At 49.9% G+C, this 24,490-nt stretch overlaps 1 protein-coding gene across 7 annotated transcripts in view; it reads right to left on the bottom strand.

Annotated features, from left to right (window-relative positions):
• The window catches only part of AK9 (adenylate kinase 9), a 159,637-nt gene that overhangs the window by 3,462 nt on the left and 131,685 nt on the right, over window positions 1-24,490 (bottom strand). For all 7 annotated transcript variants that reach the window (XR_011388592.1, XM_008263360.4, XM_070073706.1 and 4 more), the window contains 10 exons: window positions 22,356-22,421; window positions 14,688-14,897; window positions 14,148-14,366; window positions 12,362-12,575; window positions 9,214-9,415; window positions 6,351-6,497; window positions 6,035-6,255; window positions 3,419-3,615; window positions 1,665-1,834; window positions 1,368-1,466 (listed from right to left, as the gene is read on the bottom strand). Coding sequence is in view for 6 of the 7 variants with exons in the window: in XM_008263360.4 (XP_008261582.3) it covers window positions 1,368-1,466; window positions 1,665-1,834; window positions 3,419-3,615; window positions 6,035-6,255; window positions 6,351-6,497; window positions 9,214-9,415; window positions 12,362-12,575; window positions 14,148-14,366; window positions 14,688-14,897; window positions 22,356-22,421 (1,745 nt within the window). In the remaining variant the exon portion in view is untranslated. The remainder of the gene's footprint in view (window positions 1-1,367; window positions 1,467-1,664; window positions 1,835-3,418; window positions 3,616-6,034; window positions 6,256-6,350; window positions 6,498-9,213; window positions 9,416-12,361; window positions 12,576-14,147; window positions 14,367-14,687; window positions 14,898-22,355; window positions 22,422-24,490) is intronic.

Genomic DNA, 24,490 nt, shown 5'->3' with positions numbered 1-24,490 from the left:
AAGCTACCTCGATTCCCTCAGTCCCAGATCCCTTCCATCAACTCGCACCTCTTCCCTCTCTGCACAGCCACCCTGTGGCCAACAGTGCCCTGGGACTGCACACTACAGCAGAAACGCATTTGTGGCTGTGACTCGATCCACACGGTATTTTATTTTATAAGTACTCGGCAGAATGTAACAAGAAATGTGGTCTCCCCACAAGAAATGTGTGGCAGCTGAGAAGGAGGTTGTGCGTGGTCTGCTTTATGGTGGTCTCCCTTCTCCCGCTGGTTTGCACCTAACCTGCTTCCAGCTGCTGCAGGTGTCTGTCATCCTGGACTACGGGCAGGGCCTCTTATTTCCTCCTCTCTCTTGTCCACTCCTCGGAGCCCACCTGACTATGGACCCGTTCTCGCCAAGATCACCAATGCCCTGCCACAGCCTCCGCCACACACCTCTGCAGCCCGTGTCTTGCTTGATCCCTGTGCAGCATCCAAGCCTGTTGGCCACCTGCTCCTAGAACCTCCCGCTCATCCCTCTGCCTCCCCATCCTGGCTCTCCTGGGTCCCGCTGGGGTTCTTTTTCAGTCTCCCAGTATGCTCTCCTGACTTCGGGGTGTTGGGGCTCCCATGCCCGCTGCGTTCCCCGCATGCCGCTGCATGGGCCAGCTCCAACATGTCGTGTGATTTGCAGTAGGGTCACTTGGCAGCTCTTGCCTCCAGCCCACTGCCAGCACCCAGTGCAGGGAGTCAGTCCAGAGCGCATGGAAGTCTCACGCTGACCTACCTGGAGCCAGTCAGTCTTCCCACACTGCCCGTGGGATCAACCCCACGCAAGTTCAGGTGGTTTCACTTGACCTTCCTGCCACCTACTGGCCCCGCTCACCAGCCGCGGCTCTCTCTCTCTCTCTTTATCTCACCAGCCCCAGCTCGCTCTCTCTCTCTCCCTCTCTCTCTCTGTCTCTCTCAGCAGCCCCGGCTCCCCTGTCCTCCTCTCTGCCAACCCCGTGGCCAGCCGGGCTGTTTCCTGCAATCGGGTGGTCCCTGGGCTCCGTTTGCTGTGGGTCTCTCTGCTTGGAACCAGTCCCTCTCCGTCTTCATCTATCCGATTCTCACTGCTGATTGAGGCCTAGCTCTGACAGTTCAATCATGTTTTGGGCTTTACTCTGCTGGGATCCCCACAATTCAGCACCCTAAGTCTCCTTCCGTCTTGTTCTTGTCAGGTACCTGATAGGCAGCCTTACTCTGGCCTCTAGCTTTGGGACTGGCAGGGCTCGGTTTTGTTCTCCTCCTCCATCATCATCATCATCGTCATCACGTATGGATCTGCCTCCCTCCCCAGGCCCTGGGATCTCTTCAGTAAACGTCTGGGACAGTGAATGATCTCACCTCAGAAATTTCTCGAGCTTTTCTTTAGTCTCAAAAATATAGATGCGATCGCGGTATTCTACAGCGTGGTTAATGTTACCAGGAACCAGAGCTTCGTATCTGTAAGACCAAACAACAAAGAACAAACAAAAACCCGGAAAAGCTGTGTAGACAGCGGAAGGATCTTGATTTTCTACCTGGGCAGCTCAAGGAGGAGGCAGAGCGTGTTCCCAGGCAGACAGCAGTGAGCAGTGAGCACCGCTGACCCAGACCCCCAGAGGGGACATCCTCGGGGCTCCCGGCAGGGCGGGCACTTGCCTTTGCTTTCCATCCTGATAGGTGACCGGACAGTAGCCCTGGAGCTCGGCACACTTAGGGAACCTGTGCTTCAGCTCGGACAGTGTCAGCCTCTTGGGGATCATGTCAGCAGGTGGGAGAGGATGCGGTGCTAAGGGAGGCACGTACAATTCTGGGTTCACCAAGAATTTCTAGGAAAAAACAAATCACAGCAGCAAAGCCATTTAAGACAGGAATGCCACACCAAGCAAAAGTCCGCGGAGGTTCTTTGTTCTTCCCGGCAGGAGCACCTGCCGGTCTTCAGACCATCCAGGGGCAGCTGCCAAGTGGTCACATCGGAGGCCCTTGGGATCTCATTCATTCATTCACACGCAATGCTCTGCCGAGCTCCTGCTATGTGACACTGGGGAGTGCCCAGTCACTCGTGGCCGGCCATCCTGCCCTCATTGTGGGATAACTAGGTAGTTGGACAGGTGAGTTAGCTTCCCTAGTTTCAGTTACCACTTTAAAGTGCAGGGGCCAGATCAGATTCATAATATCTAATCTCGTTTTCCTCTAAAAATTATGTTTTCTTCATTTTTAAGCTTTTATTTGATAGGTGGCGGGGGGCAGGTCGGGGAGAGATTTATAGAGAAAGAGATAGAGGTATCTTCCACTAGCTGGCTCACTCCTCCACAGCAGCTGAGCCTGGGCCAGGGTGAAGCCAGGAGCCTGGAAGGTAGTCAGGGTCTCCTCCATGGGCAGCAGGGACTCGAGCACCTGAGCCATCTTCTGCCGCTTTCCCAGGGTGTGCACTTGCAGGAAGCTGCAGTTGGAAGTGGAGCTGCGACTCAGACCCGGGCTTGTGTTACAGGAGGTGGGCATCCCAGGCAGAGGTGGAACTGCTGCACTAAGTATCTGCTGCTTTGATGACATTTTCTGTTCTAAAATTCTGCGTCTACCATTTAAAGAAGTGGGAAGAAATAAATAGCTCCTCAACAAAGGGATTGAAAGTTGAAGTTCCTCCAAGGAAGATAAAATACTTAGAGGCATCTGATGAGTTTTGAACCCCCAGCCAACCTGCTTATGTCATCAACTCGTGGGCATGACAGTATCAGCATGGCCAGCCCTCTGCACCTGCAGAGTAGACCAGCTGCAGAAGGCCCAAAGTCCTGGAAAGCAATGCTCTGGGCAAGCACAGACTTTTCCTCTTGTCACTATTCCCTGCAAGGCGGCTCACTACAGGGCAACAGACTGTGTTAGTTATGAACAGTTTAGAGGTGGCTTGAAGTATAGGGGAGGATGTGCCTACATTAGCGCGAATACGAGGCCTGAGCAACCCCGGATTTTGATGTCCACAGGTGTCCTGAGCCCTGATGGGTACCAAGAGATGATTGTAAAGGTATCCCGGGAATTCTGGTGATGCAAAGCTGATTCAAAGCACAGAGGACTTTTTTTTTTGGGGGGGGGGCAACTTTCATTTCCTTTAGGTGCCTTGGACTTCTTTTCTGAAGCCCTTGGAGCTGAATCTCCCGGATGCCCACCTGAGGGCCAGACCCTTGATGCTCCGGACCCGCCCCGTTGGTGGGGCTCACGCTGGCTCTCCCCTACCTGTTGGGCTAGCCCAGGCTAAGGAGCCATCAGGGATGGCCGGCTTGTGCCGTGTTTCCAGACAGTCACAGGCCCAGTGGTGGGGCTCCTGGCCTTGAGTTTCTGGGTGCTCCCAGCTGCACCCACCCTTTCCTATCTGATGAATTCCAAGAATAGCACACATTTGCGATGAGGAGCAAACCCACCTGTAGTTTTTCCCACGAATGCATTTTATAATAGTGCCCACGGAACTCTGCTGCAAATTCCAAGGATTCATTTACAGAGCAGTCAAACAGTTCATTGGCTTCTGCCAGGCTGACAGGGCAGAACTGTCCAAATTCCCCCAGGCGAGAAACCAGGTCTTGAGGTGTGATGCATAGGTTGTCAATGCAGGCGGCTTTTCCTGTTATTAACACATGAATTACTGCGGTTTTAACAGTTAACATACTTTCAGTGACCTGGCACCATGCCAATACGTACCCACTGTAAAATTCCAAACAATAAAACACAAAGTGGAAGACACAGAAGGTCTAATCCATACCTCCCTCCTCTCAATCCTGCAGCTCTCTGGCATGGTGACCCCTGCAGGTGCAGATCCTCCTCTCACTTTTCCTACACATTTCCCTAGATCCATGTATCCTGCACGTGGTAGGCTTTTGCCACTCTATTGTAAGCCTTATTCTGCAGCTTGCTTTTTTTTTATCAGTTATTAGTATTTTTGACATCTTTCCATATCAGTTTACATAATTTACCTAATTCTTTTTCACTGATGTACAGTATTCCACTGTATACATAAAATTTACTCAGTCATTTATCTGTTGATGAGTGTTTTAGTTCTTAGTATAAATGATATGTATCTGTTATAAATAATATTTATATGTGTACATATACAGAAATGTGTGAATACATTTTAATGAAGAATTCATGGAATATGTATTTTACGAAAACACTGAATAGATTTTAATATTTTTGCACCAAAATAAAATTACTGATTATCTTTTAATTTTTACAGACAGGCAGAGGCAGAGAAAGAGAGGTCTTCCATCCACTGGTTCACTCCCCAAATGCTTGCAGTGGCTGGAGCTGTGTCGATTCGAAGCCAGGAGCCAGGAGCTTCTTCTGGGTCACCCATGTGGGTGCATGGGCCCAAGGACTTGGGCCATTTTTTTTTTGACAGGCAGAGTGGACAGTGAGAGAGAGAGAGAGAGACAGAGAAAAAGGTCTTCCTTTGCCATTGGTTCACCCCTCAATGGCCACTGTGGCCGGCACACCCCGCTGACCCGAAGCCAGGAGCCAGGTGCTTCTCCTGGTCTCCCATGCGGGTGTAGGGCCCAAGCACTTGGGCCATCCTCCACTGCACTCCCTGGCCACAGCAGAGAGCTGGACTGGAAGAGGGGCAACCAGGACAGAATCTGGCGCCCCGACTGGGACTGGAACCCAGGCTGCCAGCGCTGCAGGCAGAGGATTAGCCTATTGAGCCATGGCGCTGGCCAACTTAGGCCATCTTGTACTGCTTTCCCAGGTGCATTAGCAGGGGGCTGGATCGGAAGAGGAGCAGCCAGGACTCTAACCGGAGCCTATGGAATGCCATTGCTATAGGCGGTGGCTTTACCCACTATGCCACAACTCCAGCCTCTCCTTTGTTGTTCTTTAGTGCAAATGTGCTGAACCTCACTAATCCTAAGCAGTTCAGTGATTTAAATCACAGGTTTAGTAATTTAGTCTTGAAAGGCACCTAAATATCTCTTTCTGATTCTTGGGATATTCTTAATGACATCTGACAATGTTCACATCTTGTTCTGGAATGTGGCAGAATGACGAGGAATCTCATCTTTTAGCCCTGGCCTTGCCCCATCTCACTGGGTAGAGTAAACCTTGGGCCCCTGACAGGGAAACATCATTTGAACAGCATACAAAAGAAATACAGAATGCAAATAAATAAATAAATAAATAAAACTGACTTCAAATCCATCAGATACAGGTGGCCCTGAAGCAGCAAAGAACACGGGCAGATGCCCATTGGATTACAGTGTTTGAGGACAGGGCTTGGTCCTGGAGTAATGTGCTGGATGCTGTGGCCCCCTCCTCAGAGCCCACGCGCTCCATTTCCCAGCTACTAAGAAGAATGGCATGCAGAGGCGCCCTTTCATGGGGGAGTGGTGGTCCCCTGCGAGTCTCTTTTAAGAGGGCACTAATTGGCCGGCGCCGCGGCTCACTAGGCTAATTCTCTGCCTAGCGGCGCCGGCACACCGGGTTCTAGTCCCGGTTGGGGCGCCGGATTCTGTCCCGGTTGCCCCTCTTCCAGGCCAGCTCCCTGCTGTGGCCTGGGAGTGCAGTGGAGGATGGCCCAAGTGCTTGGACCCTGCACCCCATGGGAGACCAGGAGAAGTACCTGGCTCCTGCCATCGGATCAGCGTGGTGCGCCGGCCGCGGCGGCCATTGGAGGGTGAACCAATGGCAAAGGAAGACCTTTCTCTCTGTCTCTCTCTCTCACTGTCCACTCTGCCTGTCAAAAAAAAAAAAAAAAAAGGCACTAATCCCTTTCCAGAGAGCGGAAGCACTCATATGGCCTAGACACCGCCCACAGGCCACACCTCTTCATACTATTGCACTGGGGGGTTGGCTTCAACCCAGGCATGCTGGGGGATCACGGAGCCTTCAGAGCATAGCGCGCCAGTAACTGAATGGTACTCTGGATTTGAAATACTTGCTAAGATCGCTGGGACAAACATTCAAACAGGATGAGCTACAGGAACACGAGCTAGCTGCGTTTAGACTTCAAATTCACATTTTACTCTATACCTTTTAAAATGTTTCCTCACCTGCTTTTATTCTTTCCAGGTATGTTTGCATGTAATTGTTCACCATTTGAATATTTTTCATGACTTCATTCCACACCCACCATTTGCTGTGAAATCCGTCAATCACACACCAGTTTCGGTGCTGCTGCTGGTAATATTGCCGAATCTCGACAACATTTTTGCGGTACTTTGCATTTTTGACAGCTATAATTTGTGCACTGTTGTGCAACGGATACGGGAAACTAATAGGGGAACAGAAGGAATGGAAAGGGCTGTGAAAAGCAAACTTTTTTTTCCCTTGGATAATTACAGTTCACTTTTTCATTAGGTACGTTACCTCTGCTCCATTTTTTTATCCAGGATCAGCCTTTTGAAAATCTCTTTGGAAGGCACATCCAACTCAAAGATGATCATGGGAATGATTGACCTGGCTTCCAAGAGGTTCATTTGGTGTGGAGTTACAGGGTACCCATCGATGACGACACTGACCGAGAGAAACGTGAAAACAGAAGTTCTAGGACAGGTCTGTGATGCAGCGGTGAGGACACGGCTTGGGACACCCGCCTCCCGTATCAGAGCGCCTGGGTTTGAGAACCCGGCTCCGCTTCCAGTTCTAGCTTCCTGCTAATGCACATTCTGGAAGGCAGCAGATGACGGCTCAAGTACTCAAGTCCCCGCCTCCCACATGGCAGACCTGGCTTCAGCCTGGCCCAGTCTTGGCTGTTGGGGGGCCTTTGGGGAGTGAACCAACATATGGGAGCACACTCTCTTTGTCTCTCTTGGTCTTTTAAATAAATAAAATATGTAAATTTAGAAAACAAAAGTAAGAATTCTATATTTTTTTTTGACAGGCAGAGTGGATAGTGAGAGAGAGAGACAGAGAGAAAGGTCTTCCTTTTGCCGTTGGTTCACCCTCCAATGGCCACTGCGGCTGGCGCACTGCAGCCGGCGCACCGCGCTGATCCGATGGCAGGAGCCAGGTACTTATCCTGGTCTCCCATGGGGTGCAGGGCCCAAGCGCTTGGGCCATCCTCCACTGCACTCCCGGGCCACAGCAGAGAGCTGGCCTGGAAGAGGGGCAACCGGGACAGAATCCAGCGCCCCGACCGGGACTAGAACCCAGTGTGCCGGCGCCGCTAGGTGGAGGATTAGCCTAGTGAGCCGCGGCGCCGGCCAAAATTCTACATTTCTTTCCTTCAGTCTTCCAGAATGAGTTCCTCTCTTTAGCAGTAGCCCTGCGCCTTTGCTTTATGTAACTCAATGTCTCTCCTTCCAGTTTGGCTTTTCTTGAACTGCTTCGGTCTGCTCAGGCACTGAGTCAGGCAGTACATGGTTCAGAAGGCAGAGGCAGGAGAGAGCTGGGGATCCATCTGTTGGGCATCATAGAGCAAGGCTTTGGCACAATTCAAGAAGTGAACAGTATGTTCAAATGGCTATTCTAACCGCAAAATGGTACCCAGGACAGGTTTCAGCGGCATACAGATCTAGATCTGAAACCTGATTTGAGTTCCCTGAGTCCCACTTTAACAACGTTAAACCCTTGGGGTTGTTTTAAAGCTTGGCAATCAGGTATGTGAAACAATTAGAACAGGAGCCGGCACAGGTTAGATGCTCAATACAAGTGTCTTGGTGGTGGGCTGAGCAAACAGGGAAAGGTGTTCTAGGCTTGCTTTTGAGCTGAGGGCCTTGCGAGGAGGCTGGGGATGCAGACGGGGCTGGCGAGAGGGGCTTGGTGATACCCAGGGGAAACTGTTCCATCAGGATCCTGCACACACGGCTCTGAGCGGACACAATGGAGACGGCGTAAGCAGTCAGAGGGAGCGAGACTGGGACTGTCAGGCTGACAGCAGGAACACAGGCTGTGCATGGATCCCCACCGTGAGTGGGGAGCAAGCAAGGGCGCTGGACGGGCGTCCTGAGTCTGGGCTGCTGTGGTCTGAGACAGCTCCACAGAGGTCTCTAGGTCTAAACTTCACGGCAGGGATGACTGCAAGTGGGCACCTGCAGGCCAGCCTACGAGAGGGTGGCTGTGGGTGCCACTGGGGTTTCCAGTACACAGCAGCTCGGCTCCTGTGCCCTGTGAAGGGTCTTACGTGCAGCTCTCAGGGTTAGGGGAATTCAGAGTGGGTGAGCAGTGCACTGAGATTAAGGTGGAGTAAAACCTCCACAGCTCTACGAGGACTGCCCTAACTGAGCTCTCTGCTGTGCAAAGCTGAACACCTGAGGGAGTAACTCAGTTTTAAGTCCCAGTGCCTTCTCCGGGGAAAACGTCTGATGCCCTGCCCTCCACCACAGACTTAGGAGAGCTGTCCAGGGACTTGGTTCATGGCCAGTGGCAAGGAAGGGCAAGGAAGCTTCTAATGTGCACCAACCTAAAGGACGCTGCGGGAGCCTAGGTCAGGGAACCGTGCTCAGGCCCCGGGCGGTGCTGGTGCTGGGAGCACTGGGCAGGTGGAGGGCTGCAAACAGGAGGGAGAGCCCAAGCACGCAGCTGTCTTGTCCAGAGGTAGCATTAAGGGAGGGACATTGCTCCCTGTGCAGAGGGCTGGGCCAGCGAGAGACCATGTCCACAGGAACAGCAGAGGAGGATACCCCTCCTCCATTATTGATTGACTTGCAAGAGAGGGAGAGAGAGAGAGGGAGAGAGAGAGAGAGAGAGAGAGAGGATATCTCCCACGCACTGACTTGTTCCCAAAACGCCTGCAGTAGCTGGGGCTGGGCCAGGCTGAAGCCAGGACCCTGGAACTCTGGGTCTCCCATGTAGGTGGCAGGGACCCAACTACCTCAGCCGTCACTGCTGCCTCCCACGGTGCTCATTAGCAAGAAGGGGATTGGTATTGGAGCTGGGAACAACCCAGCGACTCTGAGATGGGATGTGGGTGTGCCAAGTGGCGCCTTAACTGCTGTGCCAAACCCCCGCCCCAACCATTATTTCACGGGCTGGTGAGAAGCTCCACCCGGAGCTGGAAGTCACGTGGGCCTCCTCTGTGGACTGTGTAAGCCTGGAGGCTTTTGGACAGCGCAGGGGTTGCGCTGGGACAGCAGAGGCTTGCCGGCTACTCTGGCCTCTGAGTGTGCAGCCGGGTTGTTAGCTGGAGGGAAAATCAAGCTGTGCAACCACCCAGCGGCTCACAGCCCAAGAAGTGGATCCCACCCTCAACAAACGCCGGTGGGCGTTCCAGAACCCTTCAATCACGTACCCCGCTGTATTGCACACGCTTTCCATCAGAGACAGTTCCAAGGCCTGAATGGCCAGTTCGTCCGGTGCTGCCTTGCCTTTGCAGAGATGCCAGTTCAGCATAAGGGCCAGCTCTGCCTCTTGGTGGTGGTTTAACACGGACCGCAGAGCTTCCCCCATAGACAAGCGCTTTAAGCCGTATTCATTTGCAATTTTTTTGGCCACTGAAAAACACAAAGCATTAACACCTGGTTTCAAAAATTCCCCACTCAAGCTCACTTTCAGCCTCTGCCGAATGACATCAGCAGGCAGCTCATCTTCCCGTGACTCAAAGAATTTCCTAAAGTTAAAATCGCCACATTTTACCGCATGAATAATTGCCAAAGATCAGCTCCTGCCAGTCCTTCGGGTATGTGGCTAATAGATCTGGCTAATGAGCCAATTCTGGGTTGTTGTTTTCTTCTTCTTCTTTTTTTTAATAACCAAACAGATGCTTAAATGTTTTCTTCCTTCTGCATGAGGTAACAACGTTTCTGAGGGCTCTGCTAGATATCCTATGTATATTTTTAAAGATTCTAATTGATCCACTAAAAATTGCACATATTTCTGGGGCATCATGTTTTTTTTGTTTGTTTGTTTTTGTTTTTTTGTTTTTTTGGACAGGCAGAGGTTAGACAGAGAGAGAGAGAGAGAGAGAGACGGAGAGTAAGGTCTTCCTTTCCGTTGGTTCACTCCCCAGATGGCCGCTACGATGCGCTGTGCTGATCTGAAGTCAGGAGCCAGGTGCTTCTCCTGGTCTCCCATGCAAGTGCAGGGCCCAAGCACTTGGGCCATCCTCCACTGCCTTCCTGGGCCACAGCAGAGAGCTGGCCTGGAAGAGGGGCAACCGGGACAGAACCCGGCGCCCCGACCGGGACTAGAACCCCGGATGCCGGTGCCACAGGCGGAGGATTAGCCAAGTGAATCGCGGTGCCGGTCATGATCATCATGTGATGTTTTGATGCAAATACATAGTATGGGCTTTAAGCTACTGTGCCACAGTGCCAGTCCCAATAATTAAGCTTTAAAAGTGCACATCTTGGGCCGGCGCCGTGGCTCAATGGGCTAATCCTCTGCCTTGTGGCGCTGGCACACAGGGTTCTAGTCCCAGTTGGGGCACCGGATTCTGTCCCGGTTGCCCCTCTTCCAGGCCAGCTCTCTGCTGTGGCCAGGGAGTGCAGTGGAGGATGGCCCAAGTCCTTGGGCCCTGCACCCACATGGGAGACCAGGAAAAGCACCTGGCTCCTGGTTTCGGATCAGCGCGAAGCGCCGGCCGCAGTACACCGGCCGCAGTGGCCATTGGAGGGTGAACCAATGGTAAAGGAAGACCTTTCTCTCTGTCTCTCTCTCTCACTGTCCACTCTGCCTGTCAAAAAACAAAACAAAACAAACCAAAAACGTGGACATCTTGTTTAAAAATGGTGCTTGTGGCGTAGTAGGCTAAGTCTCTGCCTGCAGTGCCAGCATCCCATATGGGTGCCGGTTCAAGTCCTGGCTGCTCCACTTCTGATCCAGCTCTCTGCTATGGCCTGAGGAAATCAGTGGAAGAAGGCCCAAGTGCATTTTCCATGAACTTTTGGAACACCTCTCATATACTATTTTAGTAAACTATTATTGTTAATTTCATGATGTTTCACTTAGGATATCTGACTACAAATACAAATGATATTAGCTTTGATTTCTTTTATTGTATTATCTTTCATCTTTTTTTTTTTTTTTTGACAGGCAGAGTGGACAGTGAGAGAGAGGGACAGAGAGAAAGGTCTTCCTTTTGCCATTGGTTCACCCTCCAATGGCCGCTGCGACCGGCGCGCTGCAGCCGGCGCATGACGCCAATCTGAAGCCAGGAGCCAGGTGCCCCTCCTGGTCTCCCATGCGGGTGCAGGGCCCAAGGACTTGGGCCATCCTCGACCGCACTCCTGGGCCATAGCAGAGAGCTGGCCTGGAAGAGGGGCAACCGGGACAGAATCCGGTGCCCTGACCGGGACTAGAACTCGGTGTGCCGGCGCCGCAAGGCAGAGGATTAGCCCATTGAGCCACGGCGCCGGCCGTGTTATCTTTCTTATGTATTTATTTAGTTACTTACTTGAAGGAGCGACAGAGAGAGGAAGAGACACACAGAGAGGGACAGAGATCTTTCAGTTGCTGGCTCACTCCCCAAACAGCCACAAGAGCTGGGGCTGGGTCAGGATGAAGCGAGGAGCCAGGAGGTCCATCGGGGGCTTTCACATGGGTGGCAGGGGCTCAGCACTGGAGCCATCATCTGTTGCCTCCCATTTATGTTAGCGGAAGCAGCAGACACAAAGGCAGGACTCTGATCCCAGGCGCTCCGATACAGGCACAGAGGACCTAAGCGGAGGCTTAACCCATTGCACCACAGCGCCTGCCCCACTGTATGATCTTTAAGTCCTGATATCAGGCTTATGTTAACTTAAAGATGGATTTATATCCTTTGTTTCTTTTTTCATTATACAGACTACATTCTTAACAAAAAATAAATTAAAATAAACTAGAAGGCTTACTCTTTTTTCCTGGTATGGAGAAGTTTCCAAAAACATAGGCATTATCTTGAGTTTTTAATTCATGGAAAATTCAATGTAATTTTTCTCAAAAAATTATTTGATCCTGGGCTATTTTATAATTGTGATACACACACATTTTTTTTTTTTTTTGAAAAGCAGAGGGACATAGGAAGAGAGAGACTGACAGAGATCTCTCATCTGCTGCCTCCCTCCCCCACCCTCTATGCCTACAATGGCCAGGTATAGTTCTGGCCGAGGCCAGGAGCCAGGAACTCAATCCAGGTCTCCCATGTGGGTGGCAGGGGCCCCACTACTCAAGTCATCAGCAGCTACCTCCCAGCAGGTACATAAGCAGGAAGCTGGAGTAGGAGCGAAGTTGGGACTCAAGCCCCAGACACTCTGATATGAGATGTGGCCTCTCTAGGGGCATCTTAACTATTAAGCCAGATGCCCGCCCTCGTTAGATGTTTGAAGGCCTTCTCTCCAGTGGTTATTGGTCCATGCAGGTTTGCTTGTCTTTTTGAGTCAACTGTGGTAGCTGGTTTCCTGAACAAGGGGCCCTGGGGATCTTCTTGTGTCCAAGGAAAACAAAGACAAGCCCATGCTCACCTGTGGTTTTTCCGGATTTTGGAGGCCCCACAATTACAATCCGAATGGGCACGGTGGGCTTAGGTTTGGGTTGGCGGATATATTTGATGGGGTTTTTCATAAACTTTTCTTTAGTTTCCTTACTAGACAAAAAGTAAATATACTGGCGATGGATTATAGGATAAATTGGGCTCTCTGCATTTTCAGCTGGCTTGATTGTCTCTCCTTCACTCAGCTGTAACACAATTGGATTTGTGAGTTAGCTTTCATCTGGACATTTCCCCCACATACAGTGGAAGGGGTGGGAGTGGGGGTGGGAGTGGGGTACGATGGGAAAAATCACTATGTTCCTAAAATTGTATTTATGAAATGCACGAAATTTGTATTCCTTAAATAGTTTCTGGGGAAAAAAAGTCTATAATATAAAAAAAATTAAGAAAAACCTCTTACAGTGTAGGAAAACTATTCTAATCAAATATTAATATCAAGTAACTGTGAAAAGTATAAATGCTACCCACATATGATCAGTGCAACATATCTTAATTGGCTTTCACCTTATTACGACTAGAGATGGCCTTCTTTATAATGTCTTTAGCATACATTGAGTGTTTCTGTCAAGGGGCTATGGGTTACGTTTATTCCTGGGCTGGCTGATCGCTACAAACAGGCTGGCTCCTACAGCGGAGCTGTGGAGTGAACCCCCCCTCCCCCATAATGCATGTCTTGGAATCCCAATCCCTAGACATTGTGTTTGAAGACAACGTCTTTCAGAAGGTAATGGAGATTCAGCAAGGGCATAGGATGGGGCCCTAACCCCACAGGACCAGTGCCCTTAGAAAGGGGAAGAGGCTGCAGGGGCGTGTGTGGGGGAAAGGCCGCAAGAGCTCACCCCAGAGCAACCGCCTGCAGGCCAAGGGGCGGGGCCCCAGAGCAGCCAAACCTGCCAGCACCTGCATTGCAGACTTGCGGCCCCAGAACCGTGAGAAAGTGCAGTTTCACTGGCTAAGTCGTTGTGTCCCTGCTGTCTCGTGTGGCAGCTGGAGCACGCTCATGCAGGTCGGTTCCAGGGTGATCTTTTGGGATCCACTGGTGGTACAACTCCCACCTAGCTCCTTTCCACATTTTTGTCCAGAGGCAGAGCCACTCCCAGGGACATTAGCAGCAGTCATGAAAGGAAGACGGAACCACCCAAGGCAGCCTAGGGTGTGGGTCTGCAGTGGAGCGGAGCAGTGTGGGCCCACGTTTTTTTGCAATGGGTGCTTAACTGATGGCAGGTTTGGAAATCTTTGCGTGGCATCCGATGGCCCAGCACCAGCTGTGCCTGCATTTGGCAGAGCAGGTGTGCAGCAATATGGCTGTAGGGCTCTCCCTGAGGGTACAGGCAGATGTACAGACGCACAGCGGCCACAGGGCACCATTCTAGGGCTGGGGTGGGGGTGAAGTTCATGGCTGAGAGTAAATGCTAAGGATGAGGAGAAACACAGGTGTACATGCAGGGGGTGGGAGTCGTGTCTGCTCTGGGTTATATGCTTGGTAATAAGAGACAGGATGAAAGTTTAATTTCATTTCAAATCCCTTAGGATTTTTAGAGCTGGTTAAGGATACTACACAATGCTTAGTTTTTGAAATTAGCTGTTCTTTCTGGATATATGAAAGAAAGGAAGAAGGGAAGAAGGAAGGAAGGGAGGGAGGGAGGAAGGAAGGAAGAAAGAAGGAAGGAGGGGAGGGAGGCAGGAAAGGAGGGAGGGAGGGAAGAAGGGAGCGAGGAGGGAGGAAGATGGCTTTCAGGCGCATTTGCTGAAATTACCTTCACAGGGTCCCAGTAGCCAAAAGAGCTCATGTGCCTGTAGGTGAAGGCGAGCATCTTCTGGGCAAGGTGCAGCGGCACTGGGTAGCACTTCTCAAAGATGCTCTCGCGCGTCTCCACCAGGGACTTCAGCTTCGTATTCAGCATATACTGTACAATGTGCATTTTCCGAGACCCGTTAATGAGAATGATTGGGATCAAAAACTTCTCAAATTCGTCCTGATGAGAGAAATCATAAAACCAAATAGATTTACTGGGGGTGGGGGGTGGGGGGGAGGCAGTCAGCATTGTCACTGCACGAGGACTCTGTTGGTGACCGACCACTTCTAGTCCAGCCAACCTCACTCAGGCTTCCACGGGGCTCTCCATCTGTGGGCTTGTGAAGGGGTACAGACAAAAGGGAATCTAGCCCTAAAATAGACATTTCCATTGGAATGCTATAGACAAACAAACAAACAAAAAAGGCACCAATCAAATTGCCTTTGTTCCACTCTCAAATGTTCTGTGTTGAATTTTGAACAATAAGGGGAAAGGGACAACCTGGATCATCTGTGCGTTGTTTAAGTCGCTCTCGAATTTCTCTCCCAGTTCATTTTTCAGGCGCTCGACTGCCTCGGTTTCCTGTTCTTCGTCTTCCTCACTCATCTCTTCCTCGTCTTTCGGGAACTCTTCCTCGAGGATGTTCTCAATGTCGTCTTCTTCGTCCTCAGGCTCCTCCTCGCTTATGTCCTCATCTTCCCTCAGACCCATCTAAGGGAGAAAACACCGCCTTTCACCGCACGGACCGACCGCTGCCCCAGCCACCCGCAGGAATCCGTGATGACTGGGTGTTTGGTTGCTATCACGTGGCAACATTCATCTAGCAACACAGTAAGGTTTTATCTTAATTAATTTTGAAGGTCAGAGTTACAGAGAGAGGGGGAGAGATGGAGAGAGAGATCTTTCATCTATGGGTTTACTTCCCAGATGGCTGCAATGGCCAGTGCTGGGTCAGGCTGAAGCCAGGAGCTTCATCTGGTCTCCCACGAGGGTGCAGGGGCCTAAGCCCTTGGGCCATCCTCAGCTGCATTCTCAGACACATCAGCAGAGAGCTGGATTGGAAGTGGAGCAACCAGGACTCAAACTGGTGCCCATATGGGATGCCGGCACTGCAGGCGGCGGCTTTACCTGCTATGTCACACGCTAGCCCCAACATAGTAAGATTTTAAATGCTTAGTACTCAGAAACTTAACATCTTCCAGACTCTGACACCACGACGATCCCATAAGTAAATAGATATTACATGCCCCTTATGTCTATAGTTGTTAGATTGTTGTCTGTTTATGGTGGTCTTCAGAAATAATATTCAATGTAGTTTAAAAAGCATAAAAACATTTGCCAGTTATACTAACTAGGTCAAGATTAGTTTCCTTACCTGAAAAACAATAATAAAAGCACCTATCTCACTGTGTTGTTGGAAGCATTAAATTAATTAACACACTTAAATAAATAAGTTTTAATGGCAGAGTGACACAAAAAGAGGAGAGAGAGGGAGAGAGGTTATCTTCCATCCGCTGAATCATTTCCCAAATGGCTGCAATAGCCAGGGATGGACCTGGCCTTTTTTTTTTTTTTTTTAAAGATTTATTTATTTATTTGAAAGGCAGAATTAGAGAGACAGAGAGAGAGAGAGAGGTCTTCCATGTGATGGTTCACTCCCCAAATGGCTGCAACGGCCAGAGCTGAGCCAGTTCGAACCTAGGAGCCAGGAGCTTCTTCCGGGTCTCCCACAGGGTGCAGGGGTCCAAGGACTTGGGCCATCTTCTACTGCTTTCCCAGGCCATAGCAGAGAGCTGGGTGGGAAGTGGAGAAGCCAAGCCTCGAACCGGCACCCATATTGGATGCCAGCACCGCTGTGCCACAGCGCCAGCCTCAGAACTGAGAGATCTGGAAAGCTGTAGCCCATCCTCTGCTGCTTTCCTAGCACATTAGTGGGGGAGCTGGATCTGAATTGGAACAGCCAGGAATCGAACTGACACTCACATGGGATGTTGGCATTGCAGATGGTGGAATAATCCATTGTGCCATAGCACTGGCCCCTGAATACATAAATCTTAACAAAGTTAAATTGTATAATTTTTTTTCAAAAACCTATTTATTTATTTGAAAGTCAGAGTTATACAGAGAGAGAAGGAGAAGCAGAGAGATAGAAAGAGGTCCTCCATCTGCTGGCCCCAAATGGCTGCAATGGCCAGAGTTAGGCTGATCCGAAGTCAGGACATTTTTCCGGGTCTCCTACATGGGTGCAGGGGCCCAAGGACTTGGGCCATATTCCACTGCCTTCCAAGGTGACAGTAGAGAGCTGGTGGGAAGTGGAGTAGCTGGAACTTGAACCAGTGCCCACATGGGATGCTGGCACTGCAGGTGGCGGCTTTACCCACTATGCCACAGTGCTGGCACCAAATTGTATAATTTTTAAGAGAATTATTTTGGTTATAAAGAAACCAAGTTATCTTTGTCCCTCCCTGTCATTCTGCCTTTCAAATAAATAAATCTTTAAAAAAGAAATCAATTTATATAGAAATATACAGTATAAAAATTGAAAGTCTCCTATTTATATTGCCACCTTTATTTCTACTCTCTCACCTGGAAACAGTTTTGGTTAACAATCTTTTGGGACACTTTTCTACATATATATATATATAATTATATTTTATTGTAAAAATAAATGGGGTAATTTTATTTTCTATACTTAACAATATATTTAAATTTCTTTCCCTATCAGAATATGCACCTTATTATTTTTAACAGCCATGTCGTATTTCATAGTGTCACAGTTCATATAACCATTCTTCTATTTTAAAATATGCTTTTCAAAAATTCGGCAAATTTACATTTCTCTTTTGCCTATTTCCCAGTTTTAGTCAATTTTGAGTCTTTTTTTTTTCTTTTTAAAAATTTATTATTTATTTGAAAGGCAAAGTTACAGGGGAGAGAAGAGAGAGTTCTTCCATCTGCTGGTTCACTCCCCAAACGCTGAAGCCAGGAGCCAGGAGCTTCTTTCAGGTCTCCCACGTGGGTACAGGGACCCAAGCACTTGGGCCATCTTCCACTGCTTTTCCAGGCACGTTAGCAGGTAGCTGGATCAGAAGTGGAGCAGCTGGGACATGAACTGGCACCTGTGTGGGATGCAGGTGTCACAGGCGGTGGCTTAACCTGCTGTGCCATGACACTGGCTCCTCAATTTTTATTCTTTTTTTTTTTTAAAGGCAGAGTGAGACAGTGAAAGAGAGAGAGAGACAGAGAAAAAGGTCTTCCTTCCGTTGGTTTACCCCACAAATGGCCGCTATGGCCGGTGCGCTGTGCCAATCTGAAGCCAAGAGCCAGGTGCTTCTCCTGGTCTCCCAGGCGGGTGCAGGGCTCAAGCACTTGGGCCATCCTCCACTGCCTTCCCGGGCCACAGCAGAGAGCTGGACAGGAAGAGGAGCAACCGGGACAGAATCCGGCGCCCCAACCGGGACCAGAACCCAGAGTACCAGCTCCGGAGGCGGAGGATTAGCCTAGTGAGCCGAGGCGCAGGCCAATTTTTATTCTTAATTGTGCATCTGAGTGCCTGTGACTTTGAACACTGTCTCCAAGTGTCTGTTTATTGAGTTAGCACCTTCAGCCGTATGTCTGGATTCCCCGCGATTCGAGAGTTTCTTTCTGGGTCGCAGTACGTGTCCCCCTCTTCAGTTTCCAAATGTTTCTCCACAATAGTTGTACATTTATATCTCTGTTCTGACAGTAGTCAGAATTACCAAACAAGACTTCCTTTCATTAAAACATTTAAAAAATTTACTTGAGAGGCAGAGAGAGCGAGCGAGCAGGAGAGAGACGGAGAGGAAGGGAGAGGGAGCTCTCCATTGCTGGTTCACTCTCCGAATGCCTGCAATGCCTGCCCCTCTCCCCTGCAGGGACCAAAGCTGGGAGTCAAGAGCTCCACGCAGGTCTCCCACGCGGATGGCAGGAGCCCAGTCACTTGGGCCATCTCTGCTACCTCCTTCATGCTCCAGGAAGCTACGGGAAGGAGCTGCAAGTGGGCGCTCTGCTGTGAGAGGCTGGCACCGTAAATGTAAAGCCGTGATGATGACCATGATCTACAAGGAAAAGGCAAATGCGCTCATAATAAACTAACAGAGAACTCCCGAGAGGGAAACAGCAAAAATGAAAACAGGCCAAAGGGAAAATTTAGATCTTAAAAATATAGTGTTTGAAATTAAAAAAAAAATCATTGGATGAACTTAATAGTAGAATGTAGAGGAATAAGCAGTGAATTTGTAGAGGAGAGGAAAAAATATTGAAAAAATTCACAGCCCAGGGCCACGTGGAGCCCCAGCGAAGGTGTAACTTAAAGTTCAGAGTTTCAGAAGATGGACAGCAAAGGAGGCAGAAGAAATAGCTGAAGAAGAAGTATCTGACGTTTCCCCAAATATAGTAAAAAATATACATTTATGAAGAGGCTTAATGAACCCCGCACTAAATAAATAGAAACAAAGTACGCATGTCCCAATCAAGGAAAGATGCGGAGAACACCTCGAATGCAGCCAGGGATGGCCACAGTCTTCCCATCAGAAAGACACGGGAAACCGTAAAGCTGCCTGGACGGACGCAAAACAGGAAGTACTTCCCTGAAGTTTTTGAAGACAGGTCTCTTTAAAACTGTCACCCTTTCCTGCGGGGCTTTGGCGTTTACTTGTAAGCGTAAAGGAAATTGGCAGGTTAGCAGGCGGCGGCGCCGGCAATGGGACGGAGAGTCCCAAGCGCGGACCCAGGCGTCCAGACGCTGCCTTCTCCGAGGAGATCCGACAGGGCTCGGCCTGGTGCTGACTCCCCACCCTTGCTTCCGCCTCATTTGGACCGCGACTTTGGCTTCTGCCGAGTACTTCGGCTCGGTATCTCCGTTTAGCATCCACTCAGACATAGTCTAACAATTCTCACGGTCTCCCCTGGCTCCCTGCCCTGGTTCCTCCCGACTTTCTCCTTCTGATGGCGGCTCAACACTTGAGAGACCCGGGCACACTGGAGAAGGAGCCAGTGGACAGGAAGACAGCGGAGATTCTGGACAGAGGAGAAACAGCAGACACAGGGGCTGGCTTAAATACATTCTTGCAGCAGACTCTGAGACCAAATGTCCACAAGATGGCGATGTTTCCTATGAGATTAATACAAGTAGTCGGGTGTTGAAGGGGTTTCTCTTAAGTGTTTTTTTCTACTAAAAAGTCAGGCATTAAGGGCAATAAGAGAGAGAGAGGGGAGAGGCAATATCCCATGTGCTAGTTCACTCCCCAAATACCAGCAACGACGGGGACTGTTCCTGGGCTGGGGCCCTGGCCAGAGCCAGAGCAGGGAATGCAACCCAGGTTTCCCCATGAGGGTGGCAGAAACCAAATCATTTGGGCCATCACTGCTGCCTCCAAGGACTCACATCAGCAGGATGCTGGAGTCAGAAGCCAGCGCCAGTTATCAAACCCAGGCGCTCTGATAGGGGATCCAGGCCTGTTAACCACTAGCATAAGTGCCTACTGTGGCAATGGTTTTTGTTAAAGGTAGGAAGACCAACCTAGGATTTATGTGATTTTTTTTTAAAGATTTATTTATTTATTTGAAAGTCAGAGTTACACACAGACGGGGAGGCAGAGAGAGAGAGAGAGAGAGAGAGAAGAGGAGAGGAGAGGTCTTTCATCTGCTGGTTCACTCCTTCATTGGCCTCAATGGCCAGAGCTGCGCTGATCTGAAGCCAGGAGCCAGGAGCCAGGAGCTTTCTCCAGGTCTCCCTCATGGGTGCAGGGGCCCAAGGACTTGGGCCATCCTCCACTTATGCCATTTATTTATTTGTGAATGTTGAACCTCCCTTGCATCTCAGGGATAAATCCCACTTGATCGTCACGCATGATTTCCTTGACATAGTATTGGATTCAGTTTGCTGATACTTTGTTGAAAATTTGTGCTTATCAAGGACATTGGTCCGTAGCTTTCTTTTCCTGTTGCGTCTTTGTGTTTTGGTGTTAGAATAATGCTGGCCTCATAAAAACAGTTTAGCGTTGTCTCATCCCTTTCAAGATTTCGGAACAGTAAAGTAGTGGAGTTAGTTCCTCTTCAAATGTTCTGTAGAATCCAGCTGTAATTCTATGAGGGAGCGAGTGGTAGAATGGCGCCCGGGGTTCCAGTAGGCGTTACCCATGGCTGATTTGCCAGTGTCTGACACCGTCTCAGGCACAGGGCTCCGTTGGTTTGCTGATGGACTGATTGAGTGAATGGAGATTTTAGGTGGTGCTATGGTGTTCTCAGCCTAATGGTTTTAAGTCTACTTCGGGTTTTAAGTACTTTGTTCTGACAAAGCAGCCACTCCCCTGCAGCGTGTCATGCCCAGGCAGGGTGGCTTCGCTGCTTTGCCGTCAGCAGTCCTGGGTACCCCCACCTCCCAGCAGGGTGTCTGGTGCTGTGCTTGGAGGAGTTGCTTTGACTCAGATTCCTCTCTCCTCTTTCCCCCTGTTTGCCGGGACATTTTTATGTAGATGCGAAGCAGATGACCTGAGGGTCAGCCTATAGGGAAGGGCGCAGGCTCTCGGTCACAGCCTCACTTTCAGGCTGCTTCAGATACTGACAGAGCCAGCCGGCCCGCCGCTCCCAAGGGGATTCGATGCCCTGGATTTACTCGGGTCAGCCAGGCCACTTGGGAATAGCTCATGTCTACACAGGACAAAATCCGTGATCTTCAAAGTTCATCTTTTTTAGAGTAAGCAGATGGGGACGGAGCTGTCCCAGGCATGCTGCACGGTACCTGAGTCTGAGGGTCAGAGGCTCTGCCCCTTCTGACCCCCAGCCCGGGAGAGCAGATAGCTCCTTCCCTCCTCCCTCCCTCCCTCCCCCCCCCTTTTTTTTTAAAGATTTATTTATTGTTTTGAAAGAGTTACACAGAGAGAGGTGAGGCAGAGAGAGAGAGAGAGAGAGCGCGAGCGCGCTCTTCCATCAGCTGGTTCACTCCCCAGTTGGCCGCAACGGCTGGAGCTGTGCCGAGCCAAGCTGCTTCCTCCAGGTCTCCCATGTGGGTGCAGGGGCCCAAGGACTTGGGCCATCTTCTACTACTTTCCCAGGCCACAGCAGAGAGCTGGATCGGAAGAGGAGCAGCTGAGACTAGAACCGGTGCCCATATGGGATGTCAGTGTTTCAGGCCAGGGCGTTAACCTGCTTTTCAGAGTGACTTGCAGCCTCTGGATACCCTCACCTCTCAGCTCCTTGCCTGTGAGCCTGGGCTTTTGGCTTGAGGTGTGAAAAGTAAAGCTATTCATTTAAAATGTGTTTTTCAGTGCAGGGTTGCATCCATATTAAGTTATTTAAAAAGCTTTGGTGGGTTTCTTTCTTTACAAAGTATTCATTTTTTCTGACTATAAATATAATGAAACTTCACTAGAGATAGCTACAGAATACTAAAATTGATGAAAAATAAAAATGTTTAATTTCACCCATCATACATAAACTGTATTTCCTTAAAGATTTTTTTAAAATGAAAAACCTGGGGCTGGCGCTGTGGTGTGGCATGTAAGGCCTCCGCCCGTGGTGCCAGCATCCCACATGTGCCCTGGCTGCTCCACTTCTGATCCACTGCCATTTGGGGAGTGAGCTAGCGGATGGAAGATCTATTTCTCTCGATCTCTCTCTCTAGTTCTCTATCTCTCTCTCTCTCTGTAACTGCCTTTCAAATAAATAAATTTTTTTTTTAAAAAAGAAAAGCCTTTTTTATTAGAATAGTTTTTTGTAAATAAAAAAGTTTACTTATTTATTTGAAAGGCAGATCACGAGAGAGAGAGAGAGAGAGAGAGAATCTTTGATCTGCTGGTTTACTCCCCAAATGCCTGCAACAACCAGGGCTGGGCCGGGCTGAAAGCCAGAGTCTAGGAACTCTGTCTACATCTCCCTTGTGGGTGGCAGGGACTCAGGTACTCGAGCCATCAGTGCTGCCTTCTGGGGCGTGGCCTTAGCAGCGATGCTGCACCAGAAGCAGAGCTTCCGCCGGAACCCAGGCACTCCAGTTTGGGGTGTGGGCATCTCACAAGGCAGCTTTGCCTCTGCCATGTTTCCTGCCCCTCCCTTGCGACTCTTTAAGTGTGCCTTTTCCTTTACATTCTTGGAGGGCGGGTGACAGCTGTTCCACTTGCCTTACGACGAGAGCCCACTTTGCTTACTTACCTCCCCTCTCCTCCTCCTCTCTCTGTCTGACACAAGTTCAGCCCGTCTTTTAGCAATCATATCTGCCTGTTAAAGAAAGAGACATTTCAACATTTTAATAGCTAATGTAGAAAGGATTTTCTTTTCTGACAAAAATCACTTTCTACATATTTGTAAACTTCTTTTCCAAAGTGGGAGTTATATTTGGGTGGAAGACAGGTGCACATCCCAGGAAAGCACGTGATGGTGGTGGTGGCGACTGCGTTGTGTGCGTCCTTGTCTCTTGGGCCCTTGGTTGGCTATTCCTCTCCAGAGGGATGAACAGCGCTCTGATGTGGGATGCTGGCGTTGCAGGCAGCAGCTTAACCTGCTGTGTGCCACAATGCCAGCCCCAGCAAACAGACCTGGGAGATGCTCACAGACCTGGCATATGGATTCTGTAAATTTATCTGTTTTGTTTTCAGCTTCTTTTCATTTGAAAGGCAGAGAGAGTGCTCCCATCTTCTGGCTCACCCCGTAATGCCCACAACAGCGAGAGCTGGACCAGGCTGAAGCCAGGAGCCTGGAACTCAATCTAGGTAACTCGTGTGGGTGGCAGGGACCCAGGCACTTGAGCCATCACCCAGGGTGTGCAGTAGCAGCTGGATTGGGAGTAGAGTAGCTGGGACTTGAACCAGGCTCTCTGATATGGAATGTGGGTTTCTCAAGAGGTAACTTAACTGCCGCATCAAACATCCACCTTGACACTGTCAGTCTAATGCAGTGGATCCTTTATATGTCCCCAAGGTTTGCATAAAAACTAATGAGCTCCCCTCAGATTTGGGGTCTGATTAGCTTAGGCCTCTGTAAATCAGAGGGGCCTTTAAATACTCAATACTCATGAAACACGCATTCTGAGTCTACAAGTTTAATTATTGTGCATCTGCCAGCACTGTGCACTGTAATTAATATATATATATATATATACAGTTTTATGTTGAGAAATATCTGCAAGGCAGGTGGTATTATCTCACTCTACAGGTGAGTTAAGAGAAATTCAGAGGACTTCACTCCTATGTCACACAGCGGGCATGAGGCTAGCTTATGAAACTCCAGGTTAGGAAATGGAAAGGCGTATGGCGTGCCAGCTGCTGCAGACAAATTGTGTGTTTGTTTCCACCGAGAAATACAGTTAGGAACAGGATGCAGAGCTCAGACCTTATTGGGGTGCCTTGGTCAAGTGGATGCTTAGGGAAATTAGCCTGGAACATGGTGCAGGGATGGCCTCCCTCCAGGGGTGAAGCCACAGGGGTGTGAAAGGGAAGGAGCAGGTGCACAAGGCTGTGGCTTGGCTCCTGAAACCTGCTGCCCTCCTGCGGCAGGCCCCTGAGGTTCTAAGCCTGCGGCATAGGCAGTGCTCTGCCCCTCTGCTCCTGTGTCTCTCACAGGGAAGCGGGGGTCCTACCACTGTGTTGTCTTTGCCTGGGAGAGGCAAGCATGGGTGTGTACATCATTGTGGGGAGCAACCCGGACTGGACTGAGTTACTGGAATTAAGACTTATTCTATGCATCTGCTCTCCCACAATATGGCGCTGGGAGAGGAGAAAACAGCTTCTACGCAGCTGCCTCTTGCCAACTTGAGTGCTGACCTCCAGGAGCTGATCTTGCTCCTGATTGGAGGAGAGCAGCGTACTTGGCGTGTGGGCAGCCGAGTTGGGATTGGCGGAAGAGGACTATAAAGGAGGAGAGAGACAACATGCACCAGGAACATCTATCTGAAGGAACACCTGTGCAGCCCCCGAGAGAGAGAGAGCTGGCCGGCGGTGTGCCGCTCCCCCGCGGAAGTGGGGAATGTGGCAGGGGGAACCGCCCTTCCATGGAGGTGGAGGGACGGTAGCCAACCCGGGAAGAACCAGCAGCAAACCCGGGGAGGGCCGAGAAGACAAAAGAACAGCGCAGAGTCCTGTGTCGTTCCTCCACGAAGACGGGGAGCGACACATCATCACAAAAGTCTCAAGTCATTCTTAACTCTCATGATAAACAGTCTTCGTGTTGGATGGCGATGTTGTCACGCTTACTGTGGCATCTAACCAGAAAGTTACGTTTTTGAGAAGCCCACTTTACAATCTAACTGCATGCCCAGCAGGTTTGCTTCCATTCGTTTGTGCTGGATACAC

Source organism: Oryctolagus cuniculus, chromosome 5 (assembly GCF_964237555.1).
Source record: "Oryctolagus cuniculus chromosome 5, mOryCun1.1, whole genome shotgun sequence".
Lineage (NCBI taxonomy): Eukaryota > Metazoa > Chordata > Mammalia > Lagomorpha > Leporidae > Oryctolagus > Oryctolagus cuniculus.
Note: the sequence above shows the minus strand (reverse complement) of the source record. Positions and strands in the feature narration are given on the sequence as shown.